We start from the raw sequence: 23,147 nt of genomic DNA on the forward strand, positions 1-23,147 counted from the left end.
AAAAGTTGAGGGTTGTTTTTTTATCTCATTGCAAATATTTGACTTTTTTCTCCAAAATTGCAAATCAAAGTAGCACTTTTGAACTATCAAACATCAATCAACATACATTCTCCGAGCTTGGTGACGTGTTTCAGTCTTTGAGTGAAAAGTTGTATGTTTTAATATTGTTGCAACGTTTACAGTTTTGATGGGTCTGATAAATTTTGGTAAAAGCAGTACAATTTATTGTGCTTTCATTCTTGGTTTGCTGTACCGATACAGCAAACCAGTGTGTATGACGATAATAACCAGTTTACTGCAATCGAAAATAACTACTTTGGTATAGCTCAGTTTGATGTGAAAGTTATTGTTGAGTTACTATTGACAACCGTTCGCAACTCGTACATAGCACAATGTATTGTAGAAAAGCTTTCAAGTTTCGCGCAGCTTTTTATTGTTTTGGTTATCAGTGCATAAATTTTTACTCATATCTTTGCGGCCGTTTTGTTTCACCAAAGGTCTGTGGGCTTGAATTATTCCCAACATCACAGCTTTCCGGAAATCTCCTTTTGTCTGGAGTTGGTCATCGTCTTCCAGCCAACAAACCAGTTCTTTTATATTGATACAACGTTTCTAGACGTCTAAACAGACATGTATAGACATTGAATTTATGTGAAAAGAGATCAATTTACTTGCCGGCCGCTGTCTGTATGATCCTGAAATAGACCACCAAACACAATAAACCAATTTTCAATGAAATAACATTCCAATTTGTTTCCTAAACGTCGTGCAACGATTGATAAGAAAGACTCTCCTTCGCGTGCCCATTTCATCTGATACTCCATGACATTTCTGTTTGAAGCCTCAAAAACTTCGTTTGGTGTTTGATTGCAATGTCATTTAATACGACTGCCAATGTCCACTTTTGGCCACTTTTTGTAATTCCATTAAGTTTACACTGTAGCACTGAATACGCAATCTGTTGGAAGTTTCTCGTACAATACACAATTTAAAGTTTACTAAGTGATTCTTCATGTACTAAGGCATGACTTTCTAGGCCATCAATTTTCTTTTTTTTCTAAAGCTCATTCAAGTTTCAATAAAATTCAAAAACAACGTTTTAAAGTTTATAAAGCTGCCAAAAGATTGTTTTGTTGTTTTGATGTGTGTTAACCAATATCAGCTGTACTGAGTGACATATTGACAAGTATATGCAATAAAATTGATTCGGTTTCAATCTAGGCCCAGTAGCGGATCTAAAAAAAATGCATCATCATAGTTTTAACGAAACAAAAATTAAAAAAAAAAAGTTATGAACTAGTTGTGGACAAAGTGTTTATTTCAAAATATTCTCAGCTTTTGAGGGGTGCATGAAAAAAATCTACCACTTATTTCCATTATTTAAATCCCCCTTACCCTATGCCACGGGTTTTGTTGAATGAAATACGATAAAGCGAAAAAAAAAAATGCAAAAAGGAGAAAAATTATTTTATTCAGTTTTAGTGAGACACGGAACCAAGTTCCTGGCACCCTGATCCGCTACTGTCTGCAATGAAATATTTGCGAAAAATTTGCAACAATTGAACAGATGCTCACTTCTTGACGTAAATTACAAAACCTTTCATTTCTATTTCAGTTACATTAGTTGCTAGACATCTTTTATATGGAATTATGTCGAAAGTACGATGGGCTACATTTGGATATGAAAAAATCTCTATTCATGCTCACTAGACAACGTAACTCAACTGTAAAAGTGGCTATCTATGATGGGGGAGGCAGCAGCGTTGACAGGAGGTCCAGGGGGTACTTTTGGACCCAGGCCAGGAATGATTTTAAGGTCTCGTAAACATTTCCAAGGTGCCCAGGAACAAAAAGCCACTTCGTATTCTTTGGATGCAGTGTGTTATTCTTATAAGTGTCTTCTTTTGGGGCACTTAGATGTCATTGGTACCGGGTCCAAATTACCGTCTTAGCGGTCCCGGTTTGAGGGCATAAGCACGTTACGTACGTGTCTATAAATTGTTGCTAAAACTTTGCTTCGATCGTTGGGTCCATTGTTGCGGTTGCGCTTTAGATAATGTAATTTCGGCTTCAAAAGCTTGGTTCAAAAGCTTCAAAAGTTTCATGGTCAAGTTGAAATATTTCGAAAAATGGCCAATTTCAAGCTTCTTAACTGTGCATGAAGATTCGATCTCCACGAGTAATGTGTAATCGGATACACAACTCCAAATTGGTTGTTTAGAGATTGCTGGTGGCCGAAAACTCTTTGAAATCCGTCAGAAAAGAAACCTGCAAAACGCTTTTCAAAAAACAAAATTTCTGTTTGATGCTTGATGCGATAACAAATTAGTAGCCTCCCTACATGCTTCTTACTATTGATATGTTTTTGCCGGTGTTTTGTATTAGCTATTACTCCATGTTGTTCAAACGATACAAGACAGAAGGTTGTTCAAACATAAAAAAAATCACACAAGATTGTTGTCAGCTGTGTATCTGAAAATAATTATCTTCATTGTTTTAAGACGGTATGCTCGAACTAAACGGAAAAAACATATCGGGTTTTCATATCTTGAATTCTTTTCTTTGTTATGAATTTGAAAACAAACGTTACGACAAGGGTCAGAATTTACTCTATCAATAACGAATTGTTCAGCTTTTGTTTTTCGTTTTTTTGTTTGAAAAATAGGCAACATTCATCTTTCTCATTCCATACATGCTTTTGCCCTGAATAAAGTTCTTGTGGGATAAGAACTGTTTTTGTGTTTGTTTTTTTACACAAGTTTACATGAAATCACAGATTAACGTACATACTAACACTATAAAAAGTCATGTGGTTTCTGAATACAGAGATATGTGCGAAGTTTCAGCGATATGTTCAAAATAACGGTCAAGGTATAGGCTGCTTTATGTATTTGCAAGAATCACAATTTTAAATCTTTTCAAAACTGAAAAAAAATCTACGTCTTGCCTATTTACCGATTTATAGTATAATATCTCGGAATCAACTCATGCTTAGCGGCGTTGTACTTATCCTTCTAAATAAACTAAGAAAAGCGTCAAATCATGCTGTCGTAACTGTATCCAGTTGCGAACTTCCAATAGTTTATTATTAGAAATTAGTTAATGTTGTAAAAACAAATCACTTCTTTTGATCTGTGCTGCTTCCAGCTGGTTTAAAGTTAGTAAACACTGTTAATAATTTTTTATTAATTTTTTGGATTTTTTGGCATGTGGGCCTTTCTGTTGTTCTTGATAATATTTCCATATTTGGGAAAGTAATTATAATACACCTGGACTTCATTACACAGACTTGTTTGAATGTTATTTGAACGATTACCGGTCTGCATCTAAGAATGACAATGAGGTTACTAAATCGCTCTATGTTATTAATTACATTTTAGTATAAAACCGATATTTTAAAAATGCAATCTCCACAATGCAGGTGATAGTCTTCTTGACAATGTGGTTTGGTGTTCGAGATTGTTTCAAAAGCCGTGCACACAGACCATACATAACGTACAAGTCCTGTAGACCTTGTGAATTCTGGTAAAACTAATGACACATAATAAGCGGTCGTTGATTATTGTCATTAATAGTAAACCGGTATGTAAAAATTCCCTAAACTTTCGTGTCATATATTTCAAAACAACTTTTATGCTGCAAGAATTCATATTATGTATAATAAAAAAAATAGAAAGTACATTTTTCAAATGGTATCCATGTTGGAAGGTTTGCAAGCATTATCTACCCAAACAGCAAAATCCGTCGTTTTTACATTGATTCAACGTCGTTGGATCAATGTAAAAAGGACGAATTTTGCTGTTGAGGCAGTTTAGATTACTATGTCCATCGGTCCAAACGTTTCTATTTAAATGTATGTTTCTTTTATGCAAATTTGAGCCATTTAATCACTTTAGTTGCTGCATCAAACAAACACGCAACGCAAGCGTATTAACTCTTGAAACATGCTTCATTGATTTACTCTTAAAAATTATTTGGTTGACAATGCTATATAACCTTTCACGTTGAGATGCATTGTCTAATATTTCGTTCTAGAATATCTTACCTTCCTGTCATCCGACATGAGCAAAACTATTAGCACTTGCACAAAACTTCAAAAGCACTACAGTTACACAGCAAATTTTTTTAACGTGACGTAATCGTTTCTTGTTTATCACATCATTTGTTCATGCCCACACGAACGTTTGTATTGGTAGCTGTGGAATTTTATCACCAATATCAAATTTGAGAAGATCAAACCTGGCGAAAGTGATGTCGGAAGTTAATGATGTTTATGTTTGCAAATAGATACTTGTATTGCAGGTACAGACGTGTGTAACCGAATTTTGTCCACCTGCAATGCCACTTCAACAGTGAATCAATTATACATTACTTTTTAGTCGTTGGAGCATTTGTTAACAGTGTACTTATTCATCATCTTTTTCCATCCAAGGTCCATTTTTTTAAAGGCTGTATCACGATTGTATACACTAGCAATCCCAGGTTGGCGATGTGTTCACGAGACATTCGCAATATATCGGTTTTTGTTTCAAATGTTTTTTTTTGGTGCAGTGCTGGGAATTTAACTTCGGAAGCGTAAAATAGTTTGTTTGCTTTATTCTGGCGTAAAAACTAAAACGATTTCTTTGTGATCCCAAACCACAACACATTGTCGTGTTGACAAGTCTAAACGAACAAAGTTTCTATTTTTACATAGTTTCAACCATGCCAGATGTAGAAATAATGTAAAACTGTCATTTTGATAAATGGGCATTGTCTGTAAAATTCAAGCGTGACTGTACAGCTTTTGAAACTCTGTTGTTCACGCATAAATTCAGTTGTGTGAGCTTTTGAAGACCCAACTCTATTTTTGAAAGTTTGTAAAAACTTGACGTTTGATCATGTTGCATGCGATTGATTCATGTGAAATATGTTTCATAATAATCATTAAATACAATTTTATGTCGAACATCAATTGTATGCAAAGAATCACATCTTGTGACCATTAAACCATTTTACTTAAGGATGAGCATTGAGCGATGAGCAATGCCCAATGTGTATTGTGGAGTGTGCACTTCAATTTTAAGCTATTTGCAACTCGACTGCTGAGAAACACATGTTTTTGGAAAAGTCTTGATGGCTAGTGTGGAGGCTACACCGGTATGGTTACTTGGTTAGCGAAACGCAATGCTCGCTGTTCTATAGTGAGTAGTCAGGTAGTGCTGACGTCAGGAAGATCGCTCCTTTTCTACAGTGGAACATAGCAGTCGACGAGATTTTCTTCATTTTATAAATTTCTTTTTTTCTTTCGTCTGCCAGTTTAAAGACATTCACTTTTCGACGGTGCTTCTATTTGTTATTACGATGTCATTCTTTTCTTGGCATTGCTTTGGAAATGCAGGACAATAGAAATTAATGTAATGCCTAAATCAAAGCTTATTCGTTACTTAGAAGTTTGTACAGTCTGCAGTTAGTGATCTAACGTTGTTAGAACCAAGAAAAATATCAAAACCTTGTTTGTATGTTAGCCAGAGTCAGCAAAAAGCGACCGTTTAAACTGGTTTGTACCGTTTGAAAGATATTTTGATTTTCAAGTGCCAGTTTACTTATATGTTGTTGCTCTAAAAGGGTGTGTTTAACACTTCTCCCGCCAACCCGAGTATACTCGTGCATTGTGACGTCATTTTTGACGTCATTTGATAATTAGATAAATCTGGTCTTTTTGTTTGCCAAACTGCATGAGTCTGACTGTTTTAGAAAGAGGAAGACTTGTATTGTCTAAAAGTTGAAAAAAATTACTAGGTTTGTATTTAAATTTCATCTGCAATATTTAATTATTTACAAAGAATTGTCATTTTTTGTAAAAAACTGTCATTTTTTGTGCAAAGTGAAGCTTATCCAGTTCTTTCCTCGCATATCGCGTCAATATCTCCGTGACAACTTTTGTGCTGCAAGTGTAGCACTTGCCTGACATCTACCGGTCAAGTTTATCGCAGTTTGAAGATTTTTTTCCTGATATCTAAACGGAAGCGAAAAAAGTAAAAAAAAACACAAATTTTTTGTAGTTTGTCAGAAATTTTAGTGATTTAAGGCATTTTCAAAAAAAAATGCACAAAATTTGTAAACATACTGTAAAAGACTGTTGAAAATGCACCAACTTTCATGTTTTGATTTTTTTTCTAGCAGTTTCCGTTCTCAAAATACAGCAGTTCAAAATCAAAGCCTTGCTCAAACTAAATTTTAAAAAAATCCACCAAAAAAATCTTGGCAGTGAAAGTGTTAAGCAACCCACAGAAGCGTTTTTTGTTTTGTATTTTTTAGAAGTATGACTGTATTCACAGCTTGGTCTTGATGATAATTGTTCAAGTTGGTTTAACTGGTGATATGTTACGTGACGCATAAATATTCATCCAAAACATTAATTTTAAAATACTTCTCGCAACCGTTGACGTAATTAGATGTTGATTTTAAGTATGGGCAAAGTATAGTTAAATGGGCTTACTAGTCACTTTTTTCGGGTAATTTGTTACTCAAAATTTATTCAAGATATAAAACCGAGTTTTTACATTCAGGTGTTGTACTCTTCTCTACTACTCTTCTCGTTTTCTTCTCTGGCATTGACAGCATTGCGCAAAAGCATCTACAGTATATTGCATACAGTTAATAAATCTGGACAAGTCTACCAAAAAAGTTTATAATAAAATTGGAAACATTAATTTCATTCTGTTTATTGTAGTAGGTAGTTGACAGGGTAAATTATGACACGTGATATTCTTTACCCGACATTTTTGTGGTTTTGACCGGCAAATCTAAACCATCACACACCTGTAATTGTTTAAGGCAAATTAAATTTTGTTGTTATTAAAATTTTAAGGTCAATGCAATTAAGATTTCGACCCAGCTCTTTTTTATCTGAATACTGTGAGATACTTCTTAAAACTATTGATAATCAAAATTCTTTATAGTTGTTTTCAGCTCTATTTAACCACGAACTGTTAAACTAAAGCAAAAATATGGTTTCTCAACTACAAAATATCGCTACCTCAGCATATTTTAAGATCTTTTGACTTCCTTCAGGTCCTCCCAGTGCTCCCAACAACTTAGTAGCCCTTGTGAACAGTACAACGATTTTTCTAAAGTGGTCTCCTCCCTCTACAACCGGCAACAGAGTGGACATTTATTATCGGTAAGTATGCCAATCTGTAGTCACAGTGTTTAGTTTTTAGAAAACCTTTTTTATTTCCAAAATGTTTTACACGTATTGTAATTACAATCTTGTCAAGGCTTGTAGCATGATTCCCTATTTAAGTTATGTGATGCAATCAACTTTAAGTTTAACGCTAAAAAAGTAAAATGTGATGGTTTCATCTTTGAAAAACGAGATGTTTCCAAAACTCTCACCCCTTTTGCAAATATTATATTGAAAAAATGTTAAATCAACGTAAAGTTTAAACCACGTACAAACAATGTTGTAAGTGGTGACTCTTTCAACTCTATGTTATTCCCAGCAAACTATGACGAATGGTGTTTATTTTCAGAGGTCATTTTGACCTGTTCAAATATTAATGCTTTATTTAGACTTGTCAACTGTTGGCTTTAAACAAATGTATTTTAATAAACAAACAAGACTAATGTTTCAGTATCAACAAAAGCTCAGTGCAAAGTTAACTTAGAGTGATGTTCACAACGTTAGTTTCACCAATTACACTTTTGACACGGCTTAAAAGCATACCTCTGTGCTTTGAAAAGACACTTAAAATCATGCCTGAAGGTGGACACGAAGATTGGCTTCCTTGCCTTCCCTTCCGCTTAATCGAAATCTTTACCCACCGGGCGTAAGTCTGGATACGACAAAAATAATCACACATACAACACCTGCACGATTGATTAATGGCTGGTAGTGCTTGTGACAAAAGAAGATATGTTGATTGATAATGAAGTTGCATTGATGATATGATCAAAAAAGCACATTGAAAATTGAAAAAGTACATTTGTGGTTGAACGTCAAATGACAAGCCAAGTTAAATATTTCTGTTTACGCAGACATGCCGGTACACATTTATAGATGAATTACAGTTTATTGTGGTCTTATACAGTTATAAAATTTATTTTTACAGTGTCACCTGTGAGCAATGCGATTCAGCATACAAACAATGTACGCCTTGTTCTGGAGCATTGAATTTTTCGCCAAAAGACCCAAGTCACGTGACCAGGACCAACATGAAAATCAATCACTTGGAACCGTTTTCAAGCTACATGTTTACTGTACGTCACCAGGACTTACTTTTGTCACAAAAAGTGAAACAATCCGAATTCTTATATTGAAATAATGTTCAAGTTGGAAAACAAAGTTACATCATGGCCACCTGGAGATGCGGCCTGATTTGTCACATTTTGCAGATTTTGATTACAGCTACTGCTAGTGCTTGACTTACATTTTTTGAGATGTTTTTACTTTTTGCGGTTTCCTAATGACAAAAAACTTTTTTGTTGCCTTAGGGAAGCAGTAGCAAATGAGAAAAAGTAAGTTGAAAAACGCAAAATCAGACTGTTATTGAAAATTAACAGTCTGACTAAAATCTACAAAATCAAAATTTCTTTGTTTTTCAACATGTGAGGATGTTAAAACCTATTGTGTCATCTGGGGAAAAGAATAAAGAAAGCGTAAAAATCTAATTTTTAGAAAAATTTATTTAAACGTTCGCCCAAAGTTAGAAAAACCTGGAAATTTCTGCAAAATGTGACAAATCAGGCCGTATCTTTAGGTGGCCATGGTTACATCTTTTCTTTGAACACAGCAGCAATTCATAACAAACTTATTGCATATTCTGGAAAGTTAAAAAATTTAAAATAACATTTAGAGTCAAGTTAGGCTTAAAGGCTAGCTTTAAAACAACGTAACTTTAACGCAAACAAGCTCTGCTAAATTCTACAATAGCAGCATTTGCTACTGGGTTAGTTGTAGGCCTAGATAGAGTATAGACTCATGTCAACTTTATTTTTAATATTATTATTAAGTCAGCACAACCACTCAAAAGTTTATATTTTGTTTTATAATGCTCATATTCAGTGCTGTGTGCCTTTGTGTTGCACTCAGGTTTTTTTTGGGGTTTTTATTGGACTGTTTGAACAGCAAATTCATTCTTGCATAGTACATTTAATTGTGGTGTATACAAAGTAGTTGTTGAAAGAGTTTGGCACTAGCGCTTTGTAATTAACAATTGCTTTCGTTGCCGAACTAATGTTTAAATAGCAAAATCAGCTTAAATAATATCTTGCAGAAGTGCTAATTTTTCTGGGGAATACGTATATTGAACTGTTGCAAACTGTCATGGGTAGACAAAGAACAAGTGACTAAATTAGTTTTTATGAGTTTTTTCGATGTTTTTTGTGTCACATTGTACGTCTGGTCTGATGATGTAAAAAATACAGTGCACACAGCCTTTCAAGTTTTTATATCCGTTATGTTTTACTTGCATATTAAATGCATCACATTTCGTAGGATCCAATGCGTGCATTGCAGCATTGTATGACTTCTTTGGATAAGCGTATTCACTATGTTGACGTATTGTAATGGAACGCACCCAGATATCATGGTTTCAAACATTCATATTTCTTTGTACAGATTGAAGCCCTCAACGGTGTGTCAGACATGAGTAAAAGGCCAGCCGAGTATAAACGTGTCAAAGCGACAACCAGTGCAAACATTCCTTCACCTGTGGAAAACCTGTCTCTGATATGGAAAGACGAATCTAGCATTTCCCTGCGTTGGTCTGAACCAAAACATATGAACGTACAGATTGTGGGCTATGAAGTCGTGGTTAAAATGCTGTCTGATCTTGGCTCGACTCCCTCAGGAACACCGCTCCAAGTTATCGAGGTAGTTGTGTAATCTGCACTCAGTACAGTACATACTTGATTAGCAAAAATCTAATACCACTAGAATATTATTGTTTCTCGTTCAATTCAATTTTTTATATTTAGGTATCAACAAGGAACATCACAATTCGTGGATTGAGTCCGGCCAAGACTTACTCAATAAAAGCTCGCGCTAAATCTTCATCCGGTTTCGGAAAATTTTGCAAACCAGTTCTTTTGACCACAAACCCCCAAAAGCCTTCAAAACCCGCTGCTGTTTTAGGGGAGAGTACGGGTATCATAGCAGGAGTCGCAGCAGCAGTGGCAATTGTATTCTTTGTTCTTCTTATCGCTCTACTTTGGCGCCAAAGAAACGAGAGACTCAGACAAACTCAAATTCTGTCAAGAAGAAAGTCACTGGATGGTGAAAGTGGAGCAGGATTGCTCTCTGATGGCAGGTTTAAGGATTTTATTCCAGGTAATATTATCAAGAAACATTTCTGTAAGTGCACTTCGTTATATGCTTGAGGAAGTAGAAAGAAAGTTTTATGAACACAGTAATAGTAAAATTTCATAAATCTGTATGAGAGTTTAATTTCTGCATAATAGGCTCTATTATTTTCATTCACATCTGTTTAACCTAATACTTCTATTTCAGGGTCTAGAACTCAGAAGACATATGTTGACTACCGAGATCCCCACCAGGGTGTTAAAGAGATCGCTTTTGAAGTTGAAGTTTCTCAAATTAAAATCGATCACGTGATTGGACAAGGTGAATCATGTTCAGTTTATTGCTTTAAATAAAATATTTCTGATTTACCTCAAGACGACAGTTATGAATAAAATTACATAGCCTACAGTAGGGTGGCTCGTTTTTGAACTTTTTTTTCAAATTCTCTCGGGGTAGTGGGGAAATGGTGCCAATGAGTGAGAAAACGCTCATGACAAAATTTGAAATTCGTAAAAAATTGTCTTCAGCCTCCTCATGGGGCCCAAAAATTGAAAAATTGGGTCAAAAACGGATTTTTTTTCAAAAATATTTTTTGTTCGGGTAGATGCAATATTGTTTAGATATATCTAATTAGTCTAAGATAAAAAATTGGAGTCATTTGAATTATTCCTTCAGCTTCCTCACAGCTTCTGAAAATTTCCATTTTGCTGAAAATTTTGCATTTTTGTGGGTGGTTACATGATACATAATTGCGTTAGACATTTTACCAGCTATAAAACGTCATTGTATTTTTCTTTATAGACCTGCCCTGAGCTGTTGGGTCATTTTTTAATGAAATGGGGTTAATTTGGTAGGAAAAAGTGACGTCTTTTACTTGAATTTACGTCACTGACGAAGTTTGTAGTTAGGAACCACAAATAAAAATGCGAAATTTTCAGGAAAATCAAAATTTTCAAAAGCTGTGAGGAAGCTGAAGGAATAGTTCAAATAACTTCAATTTTTTTTTTTTAGGTTATTTAGATATATCTAAACAATATTGTAACTACCCAAACTAAAAATATTTTTGAAAAAAATTGCGTTTTTGACCCCATTTTTCGATTTTGGGCCCCATGAGGAGTCTGAAGACAATTTGTTACAAATCTCAAATTTTGTCATGATTGTTTTCTCACTCATTGGCACCATTTCCCCACTACCCAGAGAGAATTTAAAAAAAAAATTCAAAAACGAGCCACCCTAGCCTACAGTATTTAAACAATGTCTACAAAAAGTCTGAAACTGCCATTGAACTTCGGTATTAAAACAATAACTACTTGCAACCAGGTGAATTTGGAGAAGTTTGTAAAGGAAAACTTACTCAAGGAAAATCTTGCACCGTAGTGGCAATCAAGCGTCTAAAACATGGAGCAAGTTTGATCGATCAGACAAACTTCTTGCGCGAGGCTTGCACATTGGCTCAGTTCTCTGATCCTAACATTGTCCAGTTCAAAGGTGTTGTCACCAAAAGTAAGTATGTTTTTAATGCTTAAGCTAGTGTTTGGAACTATTTACTAAATTGATAAAAAGGAATCCAGGAAAATGATCTCCCAGTCGGTATTTTATATTCATGTGAAATCTTTCTTTAAAATTAAAGTATACGTCTTTATAGACAACTAAACAATAATAAAAGTTGCAAATTCTTGAATATTTCTTGAAAGTGTTGGACAATAGTAACTAATAGTTGACTTCTTTTTAGATATGCCTGCCATGCTGATCACTGAGTTTATGGATCAAGGATCGTTAAATAAATTTCTTGAAAAGAAAAAGAACCAACTTTCGGTGTCACAACTTTTAACAGTGTTGAAAGGAATCGCGAGCGGCATGAAATATTTGTCGAACATGAAATATGTTCATAGAGATCTTGCTGCTCGAAATATTTTAGTTAATTCTGAACTTGTGTGCAAAGTATCAGATTTTGGTCTTTCACGAAATCTTGAGAGTGATCCAAATGCCACTTATACTACGCAGGTAGGCTATAGGTTAATTTAGGCTTGATGACATTTGGTAGCCTAATATTTTTGTTGATGTAAAAAGAAATGCAGTAGAGTCATTGGTTAATGTTTGAATCTTGGCTACCTTTTGAACAAATGCCTGAAAATGTACTGATCGCCATCAAGTTCCAAACATAATTTTTAAGTTTGAGATATTCTATATGCAGTGCCAACAAAAAATATCAACTGTTTATTCTGTATTAAAAACCAACTTTGAAATTCTTATTGTTTTTACTGATTGTGAAAAAAACATACAAAAAATTCCTGGTACTAAAAATCTCAGGCAAACTGTCTGCTTGAAGAGGTCGACAGATTGATATCAGTCTATTGCAAGCATTGGTATCACTGCTCGAGTGCTCATGTACCAGCCTGATACAGTTAGTAACGTTTATTTTGCGTTATGGTCATTGCCTAGTGCATTGCACCGGGTCACGTGCACTTGATTACGTCGTGCCACCCTGTGGCTGTGAGCAGTTGGTAATTACGGCAGCAGGACTTCTTGGTAGCCACACAATGATTTGTCCTTAGTTCATTTTAGCTCTACTCGTGTTGAGACCTCTTTTCAATTCCTTTACGTTTACCTACAAGCGTAACAGTGGTGTCAGAAGTAAAATAGAATCTACGTTGCAGTTTTCTGAAGTGAGAAGATTATTACATTTGTCGCAGTGGTTTCTGCACAATTAGTTATGGAAGAAACAGTTAAAGCAATGCTAGCCACAATGGAGAAACAGCAGAAACAGTTTTTATCAACGTTAAATGACATTAGTCGAATGCAAACCAACGAATCAGCGCCAAAGTTTGAAAGTTTCAACCAGGATAAGGAAAAATGGAAACAGTATATGCAAAGGTTCTTGCATCACATCACATCACATCAATTTTAAAAATTAATAATGGTTGAAGCACTTCAGTTTGAAGCAATTCCAGTTTAAAACGTCAAGTGAAATTTAACATTTTATGAAAAGGTTGTACCTGCAATAATTTGTGAAAGCAATTATTTTTATTACTTCACAAATTAAAGTCTTTTTAATATATTTTGCCTCCAGGGTGGTAAGATTGCTCTTCGTTGGACTGCTCCTGAATGTATACTTCATCGAAAGTTTACGTCAGCCAGTGACGTGTGGAGTTACGGCATTGTGATGTGGGAGGTGATGTCAAATGGCGAAAAGCCTTATTGGGAAATGACCAATAATGAAGTATCAGATGTAGTTGAAGACGGATATAGGTTGCCTGCTCCAACAGTAAGTTTTATGCCAATTCAATACTGGTTTTAACTCCACAAATAGATTTTTATTGCTACTGTATGCAGCAAGCAGACTTCCATGTTTTTTAATGTAACTTTTTTAATGTAACTTTTCACTCACAGTAAACTTTTCAAAGCTTAATGCCATTTGAAGTTTTAAGATTAGCATTATAACCGGCAAACCATTTTGGCAGTGCGTTACCTGAAATTTTTACTCCTGGCTTGCCGGGTAGGCCTATAATTTTCACCGGTTCTTTTAAAAAGGTGCCTAAACATATTTATCACCAAAAATAGACTAGATTTCAGACATTTCAAAATTGGCGTATTATTATAATTTGAACTGTCTGCAAAAGTGTTAAGGTTATCACACAAGTATAATTTTGTCTGCAGCTTACTAAAAAACAAGTTCCTGAAAACCAATGTGCAATTTTTACAATTAAGATTGCAATCATCTCTAATTAAATCAAGGTGTTTTTCGTATAATTACATCGTTTTCAGGCTGTAAAAATTTGTGACTTTTTTTTGTTGAACACACATGAAAAACTGCGCTTTCAACATACCGCAGAAAGGTATCGCGTTTCATCCAATTATTTCTTGAAAATTGACAAAGTAAATGTTTTGTTAATGTGCTTAACACCGCGAATTGTTTCGTTCAAGCAAGTCACTTAACCATTTCAAATACAAGTAAAAATGACTGTTAAAGTTGTAATCATATGGTTCGGGCGATTGATTTAATGTGTTTTGATAAAACAAGTATCATGTTTTGATTCTCATCACTCTCAACGTAAAAAGTACGACATGGTTGGAATGTTTTGTTTAGGGAAAACATTTCTTGACTTTTTATCTTTTCTCATATAGTGAAAAAGTATATAGCCTATTGTGAATTTATCATTGTAGCAACGGGCAGTAAATCAAATCTCAGCTAAAATGAATTCTACACTATTGTATTTCAAAATTGTTTGTTATGAAACGAGACTTTTATACTTTCTTAGGATTGCCCGAAGCCATTGCATAACCTCATGTTGAATTGCTGGTGCTCTGACCCAATAGCAAGACCTACTTTTCAACAAATCATAACGAAGTTAAATGAATTCATAAGCAATCCAAATCTTTTGAAAAACGACACCGAACCAGAAGATCCTGCTGCCCCTCTTCTTAGTCCCAACAGCCCCACCAGTCTGGATGACGTAACCAACCTGGACCAATGGTTAGATATGGTCAAGCTGGGGAGGTACCGAAGGAGTTTTTATGCTCATGGGATAAACGATTTAGAAACACTGGCCCATATCTCTACCAGGTGTGTTTCCATTTGTTAACACCATTACAATAATAAGTTCAAACGAAATTTTTCGTCAAGCGATTAATACTTCTTTTCGGCCGGTGTTAAGGTTAAATATAGGCTAATGAAATCTGTGATTCGTAATGAGAGTTAATATCATGCCATAGATACCAACGTACTTGCGTACCAATCGGAGGCTCGTTCGATTTCCATGTCAATCTAATCGTCAGCCACTTTGTTTACCCAAAATAATTGACTGAGCAGCTTTTTGTGGCGAAAGTAACGGCTTCGCGAAAAGGGACTGGCCATCTTAATACAATGGCTGTTGGCAATGGGAAATGCAATGCTATTGGTTTAATCAATTTCTCTACAAACATAATCTTTTCCAAATACTAAAATGAGATATTTGACATAGTCTACTTTGCTCTTCAACAAAACGAATTATGTGAAACTAATGTACTGTAAGTCAAAGAATGCTATTTCCAAATGATTGACGCAGTAAGCTCTTGATCTTTGTTATTTCTTTGAGGTTGTTGATTATAATGAAAGAAAAATTTGAATCAGTTTGAAAGATTATGGTTTGAAATAATTGTAATGTTTACTAGTGATTTGGAAAGAGTTGGAATTGCTTCTCCTGCTCATAGGACTCGTCTTCAGAGTAGCATCGACGTCCTCCGCAATCATATCTCATCTACATCTCGATCAGCTGAAGCAAGCATGACCCGGGCGATATCCAATTCATTGCGACCCTCTTCGGGTATTTCTCCTCTTCATTTTGATGCAAATAATCTATCGTCAACCTTACCTTTACAACTTCATCCCATCGACACTGTTCATGCTGTTGCTGTTTGACATACCATCTTACGAAGAGTTCCGAAAAGAAACCCTCTAAAACTTGTGAAATTTCCAAAGCAGTCCGAGACTTGCCGAAGACTCGACAAGTGCAACTTGACAAGAAAACTTTAAAACCATATTTGGAAATCTGACATACCTACCTCAATGCTACAAGTTTCAAGGAAGCAAACGTTGCTAAAATTAGCTTATTTATCTTAACACTTATCTTGGGCAGGCAAGTTTGATTGGCTTTCTGTCAGCAATGTTTTAACAAATGATGAATTATTATATTGTTCTTTTTTTGTCTTAGGGTACGTTTGACTTGTTCGCTAATGTATTGTATTTATATTTGAATGTGCGCAAATGGATCTCCTTTAACATATTGCCATAGACTCATCGCCATTATGTTAAGAAACAGTAAAACAATGCAAAAAATTGTATTTTACTTCCCTGTGGCTGCTTCGTCAACGCAACGACAAGCAAAGCGTAGCAGGAAATGTTTTTGTACTTCACGTAAAAGTAATTTTTTTTTTTCACTGGTGGTGGACACATGTGTTTTGTCATGATGCTTGTTGACGAAGTGTTGCGTTGTTTTAGAAGCATTTGCTCTTGAATTATTCCTAAGAAGTCTCTTGAATTATTCCTAGCCACTTCAGCAGCGCTCCATCAATAATATCTTCGACCTGGAACTTTATTTATTTATTAATATTTAACTGTTAGTTTCTTGCGTCCCAGTGAGCTGCTACTTCATTTACAGTAATAGTGGGGTTTGACGTTTTGTTTTTGCAACGCATTAAAAGAAAACAAAAAATCAAGTAATGAAAAATGAACACCTCGGTTAAACAAGCTTCAGACTTGTAGAAAAAGCTTAAATTTATTGGGATCAGCAATAAATAAAAGATTTGTTGACCCAAAAATAAAATTTAATTTAAGTGGACTCATAAGTTAGAAGTTACAAAAATTCGCAATTCATAAATTCAATGCAGGAATTTTAAATAAAATGCCAGCTTGCTGAAGTTCCAACTTTCAATCCTGCAAGTTTATCTGTGAACTCAAAACCAGAATATTTATCTTGCTATCAGACCAAAGTAGAGATAATAATTTTAGGAAAATACGAAAAGGAGTTTGCTTACAACAGCTTCGATTTTTCAACCAACCTACTGTACGACTGTACGTATTTCAATTTCTGTTTTAAAATTAGGCAACTACGCTGCCACGTAGTTGCTCCTAGTTTGATCCAGCTTTTTTCTTCTTCTTTTGTAAACACCTTGTCGTAGCAATTGACTTCTTTGGCTCCGACTTTTCAATTTTGATGTTGTCGCCTAATCTATAGACGTGTTTTCACTTTGAGATGTTATTTCTAAAAGTGTTCGGATGACTCGCTGGTGAACTATTTCGCTAAATGAAATCATGAGTCGATAGCGGGATCGCAGTTTGTATTTTGATTATTCTATCAGTGGAGGTGTGAGGTTGACTTTAGGCTACTGTGACACTAAATTGCTAAAATTTGTAAGACAACCTGCAAATAAGAAGTTTAGAGGGAGACCCAACCTGCTATTCCAATTTGTCCTCTTAGGTGTGGAAAATGAAAGTCAATGTGAACATAATTATTATAAAGCCATGAAGATGTACCCGGTCCGATTACATTATATCACCTTGTGATCTTAAATCGTTGAAAAGACTAGGCATAAGACTACTTTCAAGTACAAATCAGCCCTTTCTGAGTTGTGGAATTCTGGTGTTCATTGCGAGCACTCTTAGCAATTTGCGTTTTACCACCTATCCGCTAGATGGGAGACATGATCGGTAAATTATTGAATCGATGAATTGTTGACTCTTCTTTGCCACACGGTTATCTCAAGCTTAGATTAGTTCAACTGCAGTTGGTATGGCAATACCACATAGGAAAAACTCGATAAATGACATGGCGACTACTGCAACGACTTGATTTCTGTTTTATCTCAAATAAATGCGGGATCCAAACTCTATAGAAGTTTTATTTGTCATTTTTAAATGCTGTTTTATGATTTGTCACAGATGTCCGCAATTAGTGGATTGTTGGGTCGCGAGACCATCCACTTTGGGTCGCAAAACAGTTTAAACTTACTATTAATATAACTTGTTTGGCAAAAATAAATATAGTCATGCACTCTTTGATGTGCTAAGTTCCATATAGTTTTGTACAAGAAAATTTATACTTTCAATGGTGGTTCAATAGGCTAGTCCTCGCTTATTAAACCCACGGTTAATAGGTCCAACCGCTTATTAAACCCAATTTGGTCTAGTCCGGAATTCCTGAATGTACGGCAGGTTATAGGAGTGCCAGAGAATCGTCCCCCGCTTAACAAATCCACCCGCTTAATCAGCCCAAAATCGTTCTGTCCCAATGTGGGCTTAATAAGTTGGGACGACTGTATTGAAATTGATGTTAAGTTGCAAAGCATTTGGCGCAAAACTATGTGCTTCCGAAATTTTTTGGTCGTAAAAATTTAAAACGATTGTTTTTTGGGTCGTGCAAACAAGTATTTGCGGACCCCTGATTTATCATACGATATTTGCCCACTTGTTTTATAAAAGTTCCTTTGTTACAAGAATCTTATATTTTCGTACTACGCAATAAAGCTGCACTACTTTGAGCAAAGTAGGCCGTGCAGAAAACAGCACAAATTTATGATTATAGCGTAGGCTGAATCAGGGCTTCCCAAACTGGGGGTCGCGACCCCCCAAGGGGTCGCGTAACGAACTTCAGGGGTCGCAGAAAGTATACCAATTTGCACAAGGTACTGCATATTAACACTTCTGTGCGAGATGCTGTGACAGATATTAACTTTATTAAGAGTCGCGCACTCAATGGGCTGCCCATATTTGAAAATTTAAGAGGTGAAATGGAATCGGAGTTAAAAACTTTTTCACTGCATCGTGAAGTGAGGTAGCTTTCAAATGCAAAGCTTTAAAATGGCTAGCCAATTAACGTTGAAAACCGAAATCGTGATTTTTCCAACAGAATAAAATTCAGTCTTAGTCCACCATTTTCGCAATGCCATCTAGGTTTTGGAATTATACCAAATGTCAGATTTGCTTGAAAAACTGAACGAATTTAATTTGTCCCTCCTAGGAGAAAACATCAATATTTTGCATTGAAATCTAAAATTGATGTGTTCATCAAAAAATTGAACATCTGGAAACAAATATTTCAAAATGCTTTATCTGAAATGTTCTCAGTTCTCACTTCGCTTACCGTTTCAGCCTAAACAACATTGAAACCGCCTTGAGACCTGCATTAACAAATACTGAGCCACAGCTGGACTTGCTTTGTTGCAGAAAGCAGTCACACCCATCACACTGAATAAATGTGTTTGTTTTTTGTTTTGTTTCCAGTAGGCCTGTAGCGCACCCAGCATGGTGCTAAGGGGGCTCAAGCCCCCCCCCCAAACCCGCCACCAAAAATGAAGTTTTTGTATGTTCCACATTTATACCTTTTGCTTACAGGTTAGATATGAATAAGACACAACAATACAACAGGGCTGAGCATTACAACAATATATTTGATATAAATTATTTACAAATAGTTTTAACTATCTAACGTTTTCGGCTTAACTTAGCCCCTCATCAGGAACTTGAAAATATTTACAAAAATGCAATAAATTTCAACTTCTTGAAGGTAAAATTACAATAGGAAAAGCAAAGGCATCTACATAAATAGCTACAAAAAACTTGCACCACAGGGAACGTTACATCAAGTAAATGTTGAGGAGAATAGACGAGCCTCCAGCAAATAATTGTTTATTTAAATTTGGGTTGATAAAGCTTTGGTAGAGAGTTTGCTTTGTTGAACCATAGAGAATCTGTTGAACCATAATTATTTCTCTAAATTTGGGTTGTAGCGTTTGATTAACAGCGCTTTCTGAATTTTGGTGTCAAATTGGAATTTGCCTTTGCGTAAAATTTTAAATGAGTCAGCAGAGAATTTTCGATCTGTGCAAAAAGAACGCTTCATGATATGGTCTTTGATGGCACTTTTCTTTAACTCCCTAAAGTTCAGATGCTCCCGTACTCTCCTGGTCAAATGTCTGATGGACATACCGATGTACCGTACGTTAACGCCGAATCACACGGACATGTAAAACTGTATGCGACATTTGAGCAGAGAGACAAAGGCGTCTGGGACTTTAGTTGAAAATACGAACTACTTTAAATGTTTTGTAAGTAGAAAAAACGTCCACACTAAATTTACTGTTTACAAAATTAGTGATTTGTTTCGTGCTAGTTGTTTTCGCACTCATTTGTGTTCGCAAACGGAAAGCTAATTCTATTTTGTCATACATGACAAAAAAGTCGAGATCTATAAAAGATTGCGAGAGTGGACCTAGGGATGCTGATGGTGCTAGTAGCATGGGGTTCACTAGGCCAACTTCTAATCTGATTGAGAGAACGAATCCTGATGTATCGGCAACCGGTGGGTTGTGACTTGTGTTCCAGAGAATGGTTCACCTGATCAAACGTCATATAAAAAAACGTTCAAGTCTACTGAATATTACGTCATGGAAGTTGCTAGAAAATGTGCCAAAATTGCACCATCGTTCATAAGACTTGTGTCAAACCTGTTTGGACCTGTTTGGGCCTGTTTCAGTTTGAAACCTGTTTAAACAGGAAATATTACATCAGCTTTAAACACCTGTTTGAATGACTTCATAATTGTCTTTCATTATTGCGTCACAGTACTACATATGTGAGTTTGAGATATTGCTATCTATTCTGGTCATTCGTAAAATGATTGTTTGAAAGTTGGCCACACATTTAACTGTTTGCTTAGTGCTTGCTAACTGGACAAAAGTTCCGTCTTTTATCCAAGTAATCTGTATCGTAGTGACAGTTTTTAGAGGTGTACGGCGTTGCATCTCGATTTCGATAGCCGCGGGCTAATTTTACAGGAATACACTTATTGAATAGACGTTTCAAGGAGTGTTTCTTTTTCGGTCGATACATACAGACGAACGGATTCGGGAATCTTATGTTACAATTTTCCCACGAAGAGATTATGGTTTACCGCTGTGACCATAAAAAATAAAAGACGTGTTTGTTGTCAGCTAGTGCAGAAGAACTACGGTACTTAGAAGTAAGGCACCTGCAGCTAATAAGGCCCGCTAATTTTCAAACCTCAATATTTTTCTAAATACTGCATAATTTTGAACGAAACTTGGAATGAGGATACTTTGGGTCTATCTAAACAACATATCTATGAAACAAGTTTCTAAGTTAAAGGAGTTGTAAAATATTAAAAAAATAAAAAAAATCTCAAGCGGGCCTTATTAGATGCACGTGTTGTGAATAAGGCCCGGTTTGAATTAGCACCAAAAGTGATGGAAAAGGTGTATTTTCACAATAACAACACCACAAAACAAATTCTAATCGGCAACACAGGCACATAACTAATAATTAAATACACAGAGACAACTATTCCCTCCCCCGCCCCATGCTCCATTTTTTAAAAAGCGACATGGTGTTTTTAGATATGGTAGGGATACTAAAGTATTTTGATTCTGAAATTATGATATTTCCATTGCAATAACAAATTGGATTAATGGTGTAACAAGAATTGTTTAGGTCACTCAAGTCTTTAACCCCCACTTTCTTAACCAGGGGTGCACAACGTTACTCCAGGGGCCCATGGGCCTCATTATCAAAATTAGCCTAGTCTGATCATCATTATCAGTCTTGCTTTAATAAGAAAAAAAATTCGAATTTATTGGTTTTACTGCATCAGCATGCACATATCTTTCACATAAAATGCAAAAAAACGGAAGTCAAAGCGGTTTGTTAACTGCAGAACAGTCTAAAATATGTGAAAATTAATAAAACCACTCAATTTCAGCCCCCCCAAACTTCAACTTTCCGTAACTCAAAAAGTTCTCAACTTTAGGCTGTGAAACTTTACCAGTTAGTCTCAATTCACCATAGCACCAATTAGAGCTTCCAATTTTGTTTAAAAGATTTGTAACAACGGAGATCCAGGGGGTGGGCCTTATTACTGGCCGGGCCTTATTAGCTGCAGGTGCCTTACAAGAAATAATAAAAGAAGATTTGTTGGTTGGTAGTCTACACTCTTACAGAAGCAAGGAAAAGTAAAGACATTTCTTCTCAGTTTGGTACTGAAAAAAATAACTTTGACATTCATTGGCAAGAAAGAAGATTAAAGACAATCCATCTGTGCTTGTAGATTCAAGTGGAAGAATCCAAGCAAGTTTTGTGGACTTTAGGACTTCATACCCGTACAGCTACGGTATCGTGCATTTAAATTCTTTTTTGTATTTTTTACGGTCTTTACAGTTAAGTTTTTTATAACTTAAATTTGTGTGTTTGTGTAATTTAACTTTTTAATTGTTAAATTTAGCCCCAACATTTAATATGTCTACACTCGGTGGCGACAGGGACTCGACCGCCGTCGACTCGACTGAGTTTAAGCCTGATGATGTTCTTTGAGGTCGGGCAGGCCATTCTGGGGAGGGACCCAGTAACGATGAGGCTAAGTCAGTTCGAGAGGCCCGGCATCTTAGACGGGATATTTTGACTCAAATTGGGAAACTTTCTGTAGCCCTAGGTTCTTTGAGTGATAAGCAGGAACTGTTAATTTTTCGATCTAAGTTCTCTACTTTAGAAGAGGAATTAAGGCATTTCCATGCTCTTTTGAGTAAAATTGTTAACTCTGCAATCTTGGCAGAACTTCGTGATAGGGTAGATCCCGAATTTAACTCGTTAAAACATAACTTCGAACAAAAAGAAAGTGAGTTCTCAGATAGGTTGGATGCTGACATACATCCTGAGGATAGCGCCTCAAATGTAAGCACTAGGATGTCTGAGAGCTCGTCACGGATAGTTACACAAATTAACCTACAGTTAAAACGAGAGGAGCTCCAGATACAAGCTGAGGCCGAAGCAAGAGCTGCTGAGGCCATCGCGAGAGCTGAGGCTGCCGCGAGAGCTGAGGCCGTACGAGCTGAGGCCATCGCGAGAGCTGAGGCCGCCGCGAAAGCTGAAGCGAGAGCTGCTGAGTTCGCACTCAAAGACGCTCAGTTGAGGGCCGAACAACGTAAAGAGGTAGTTTTAGCTGAATATCGTTCTGAGTTGGGCTCCCGGCGTAGCTCTAGGAAGGGCTCTTCTAGGCATTCCAGAAGTGAACATCAATCGCAGTTTAATTTACCTAACCTTTTCCAGACGCCTGTTGAATCCATAAGTGGACCTGTACAATCCACATGTTTTCCAGCTGTTTCAGGAGGTCTCGGGGCCGCGGCTAAGGGTCTTCCGAAGGCTGTAGAGCCAAGGTCTGCAAATTACAACCGAACTCCTCCCCCAGAGCGTACAGGTCACGGGGCCGCCATTAGCAGTAATGCTTTGCCCCCTTCAAAGTTTTCTGCGCCGCTAGTTGTTGATCGCCCAGCTACACGTAATTTGGGTGGTTGTGAGAGGCGTATCGTGTCTCCT

At 36.1% G+C, this 23,147-nt stretch overlaps 1 protein-coding gene across 1 annotated transcript in view; it reads left to right on the top strand.

Annotated features, from left to right (window-relative positions):
* Positions 1-17,050, top strand: part of LOC145786935 (ephrin type-A receptor 4-B-like) — a 32,864-nt gene extending 15,814 nt beyond the window's left edge. Inside the window, exons 8-17 of the mRNA XM_082598681.1 lie at positions 7,057-7,165; positions 8,097-8,244; positions 9,605-9,859; positions 9,964-10,315; positions 10,496-10,609; positions 11,609-11,791; positions 12,021-12,292; positions 13,359-13,553; positions 14,548-14,852; positions 15,440-17,050. Coding sequence (XP_082454807.1) covers positions 7,057-7,165; positions 8,097-8,244; positions 9,605-9,859; positions 9,964-10,315; positions 10,496-10,609; positions 11,609-11,791; positions 12,021-12,292; positions 13,359-13,553; positions 14,548-14,852; positions 15,440-15,686 — 2,180 coding nt within the window. The 3' untranslated portion in view covers positions 15,687-17,050. The remainder of the gene's footprint in view (positions 1-7,056; positions 7,166-8,096; positions 8,245-9,604; positions 9,860-9,963; positions 10,316-10,495; positions 10,610-11,608; positions 11,792-12,020; positions 12,293-13,358; positions 13,554-14,547; positions 14,853-15,439) is intronic.
* Positions 17,051-23,147: the final 6,097 nt, after the last annotated feature.

Source organism: Aplidium turbinatum, chromosome 2, assembly GCF_918807975.1.
Source record: "Aplidium turbinatum chromosome 2, kaAplTurb1.1, whole genome shotgun sequence".
Taxonomy (NCBI): Eukaryota; Metazoa; Chordata; class Ascidiacea; order Aplousobranchia; family Polyclinidae; genus Aplidium; species Aplidium turbinatum.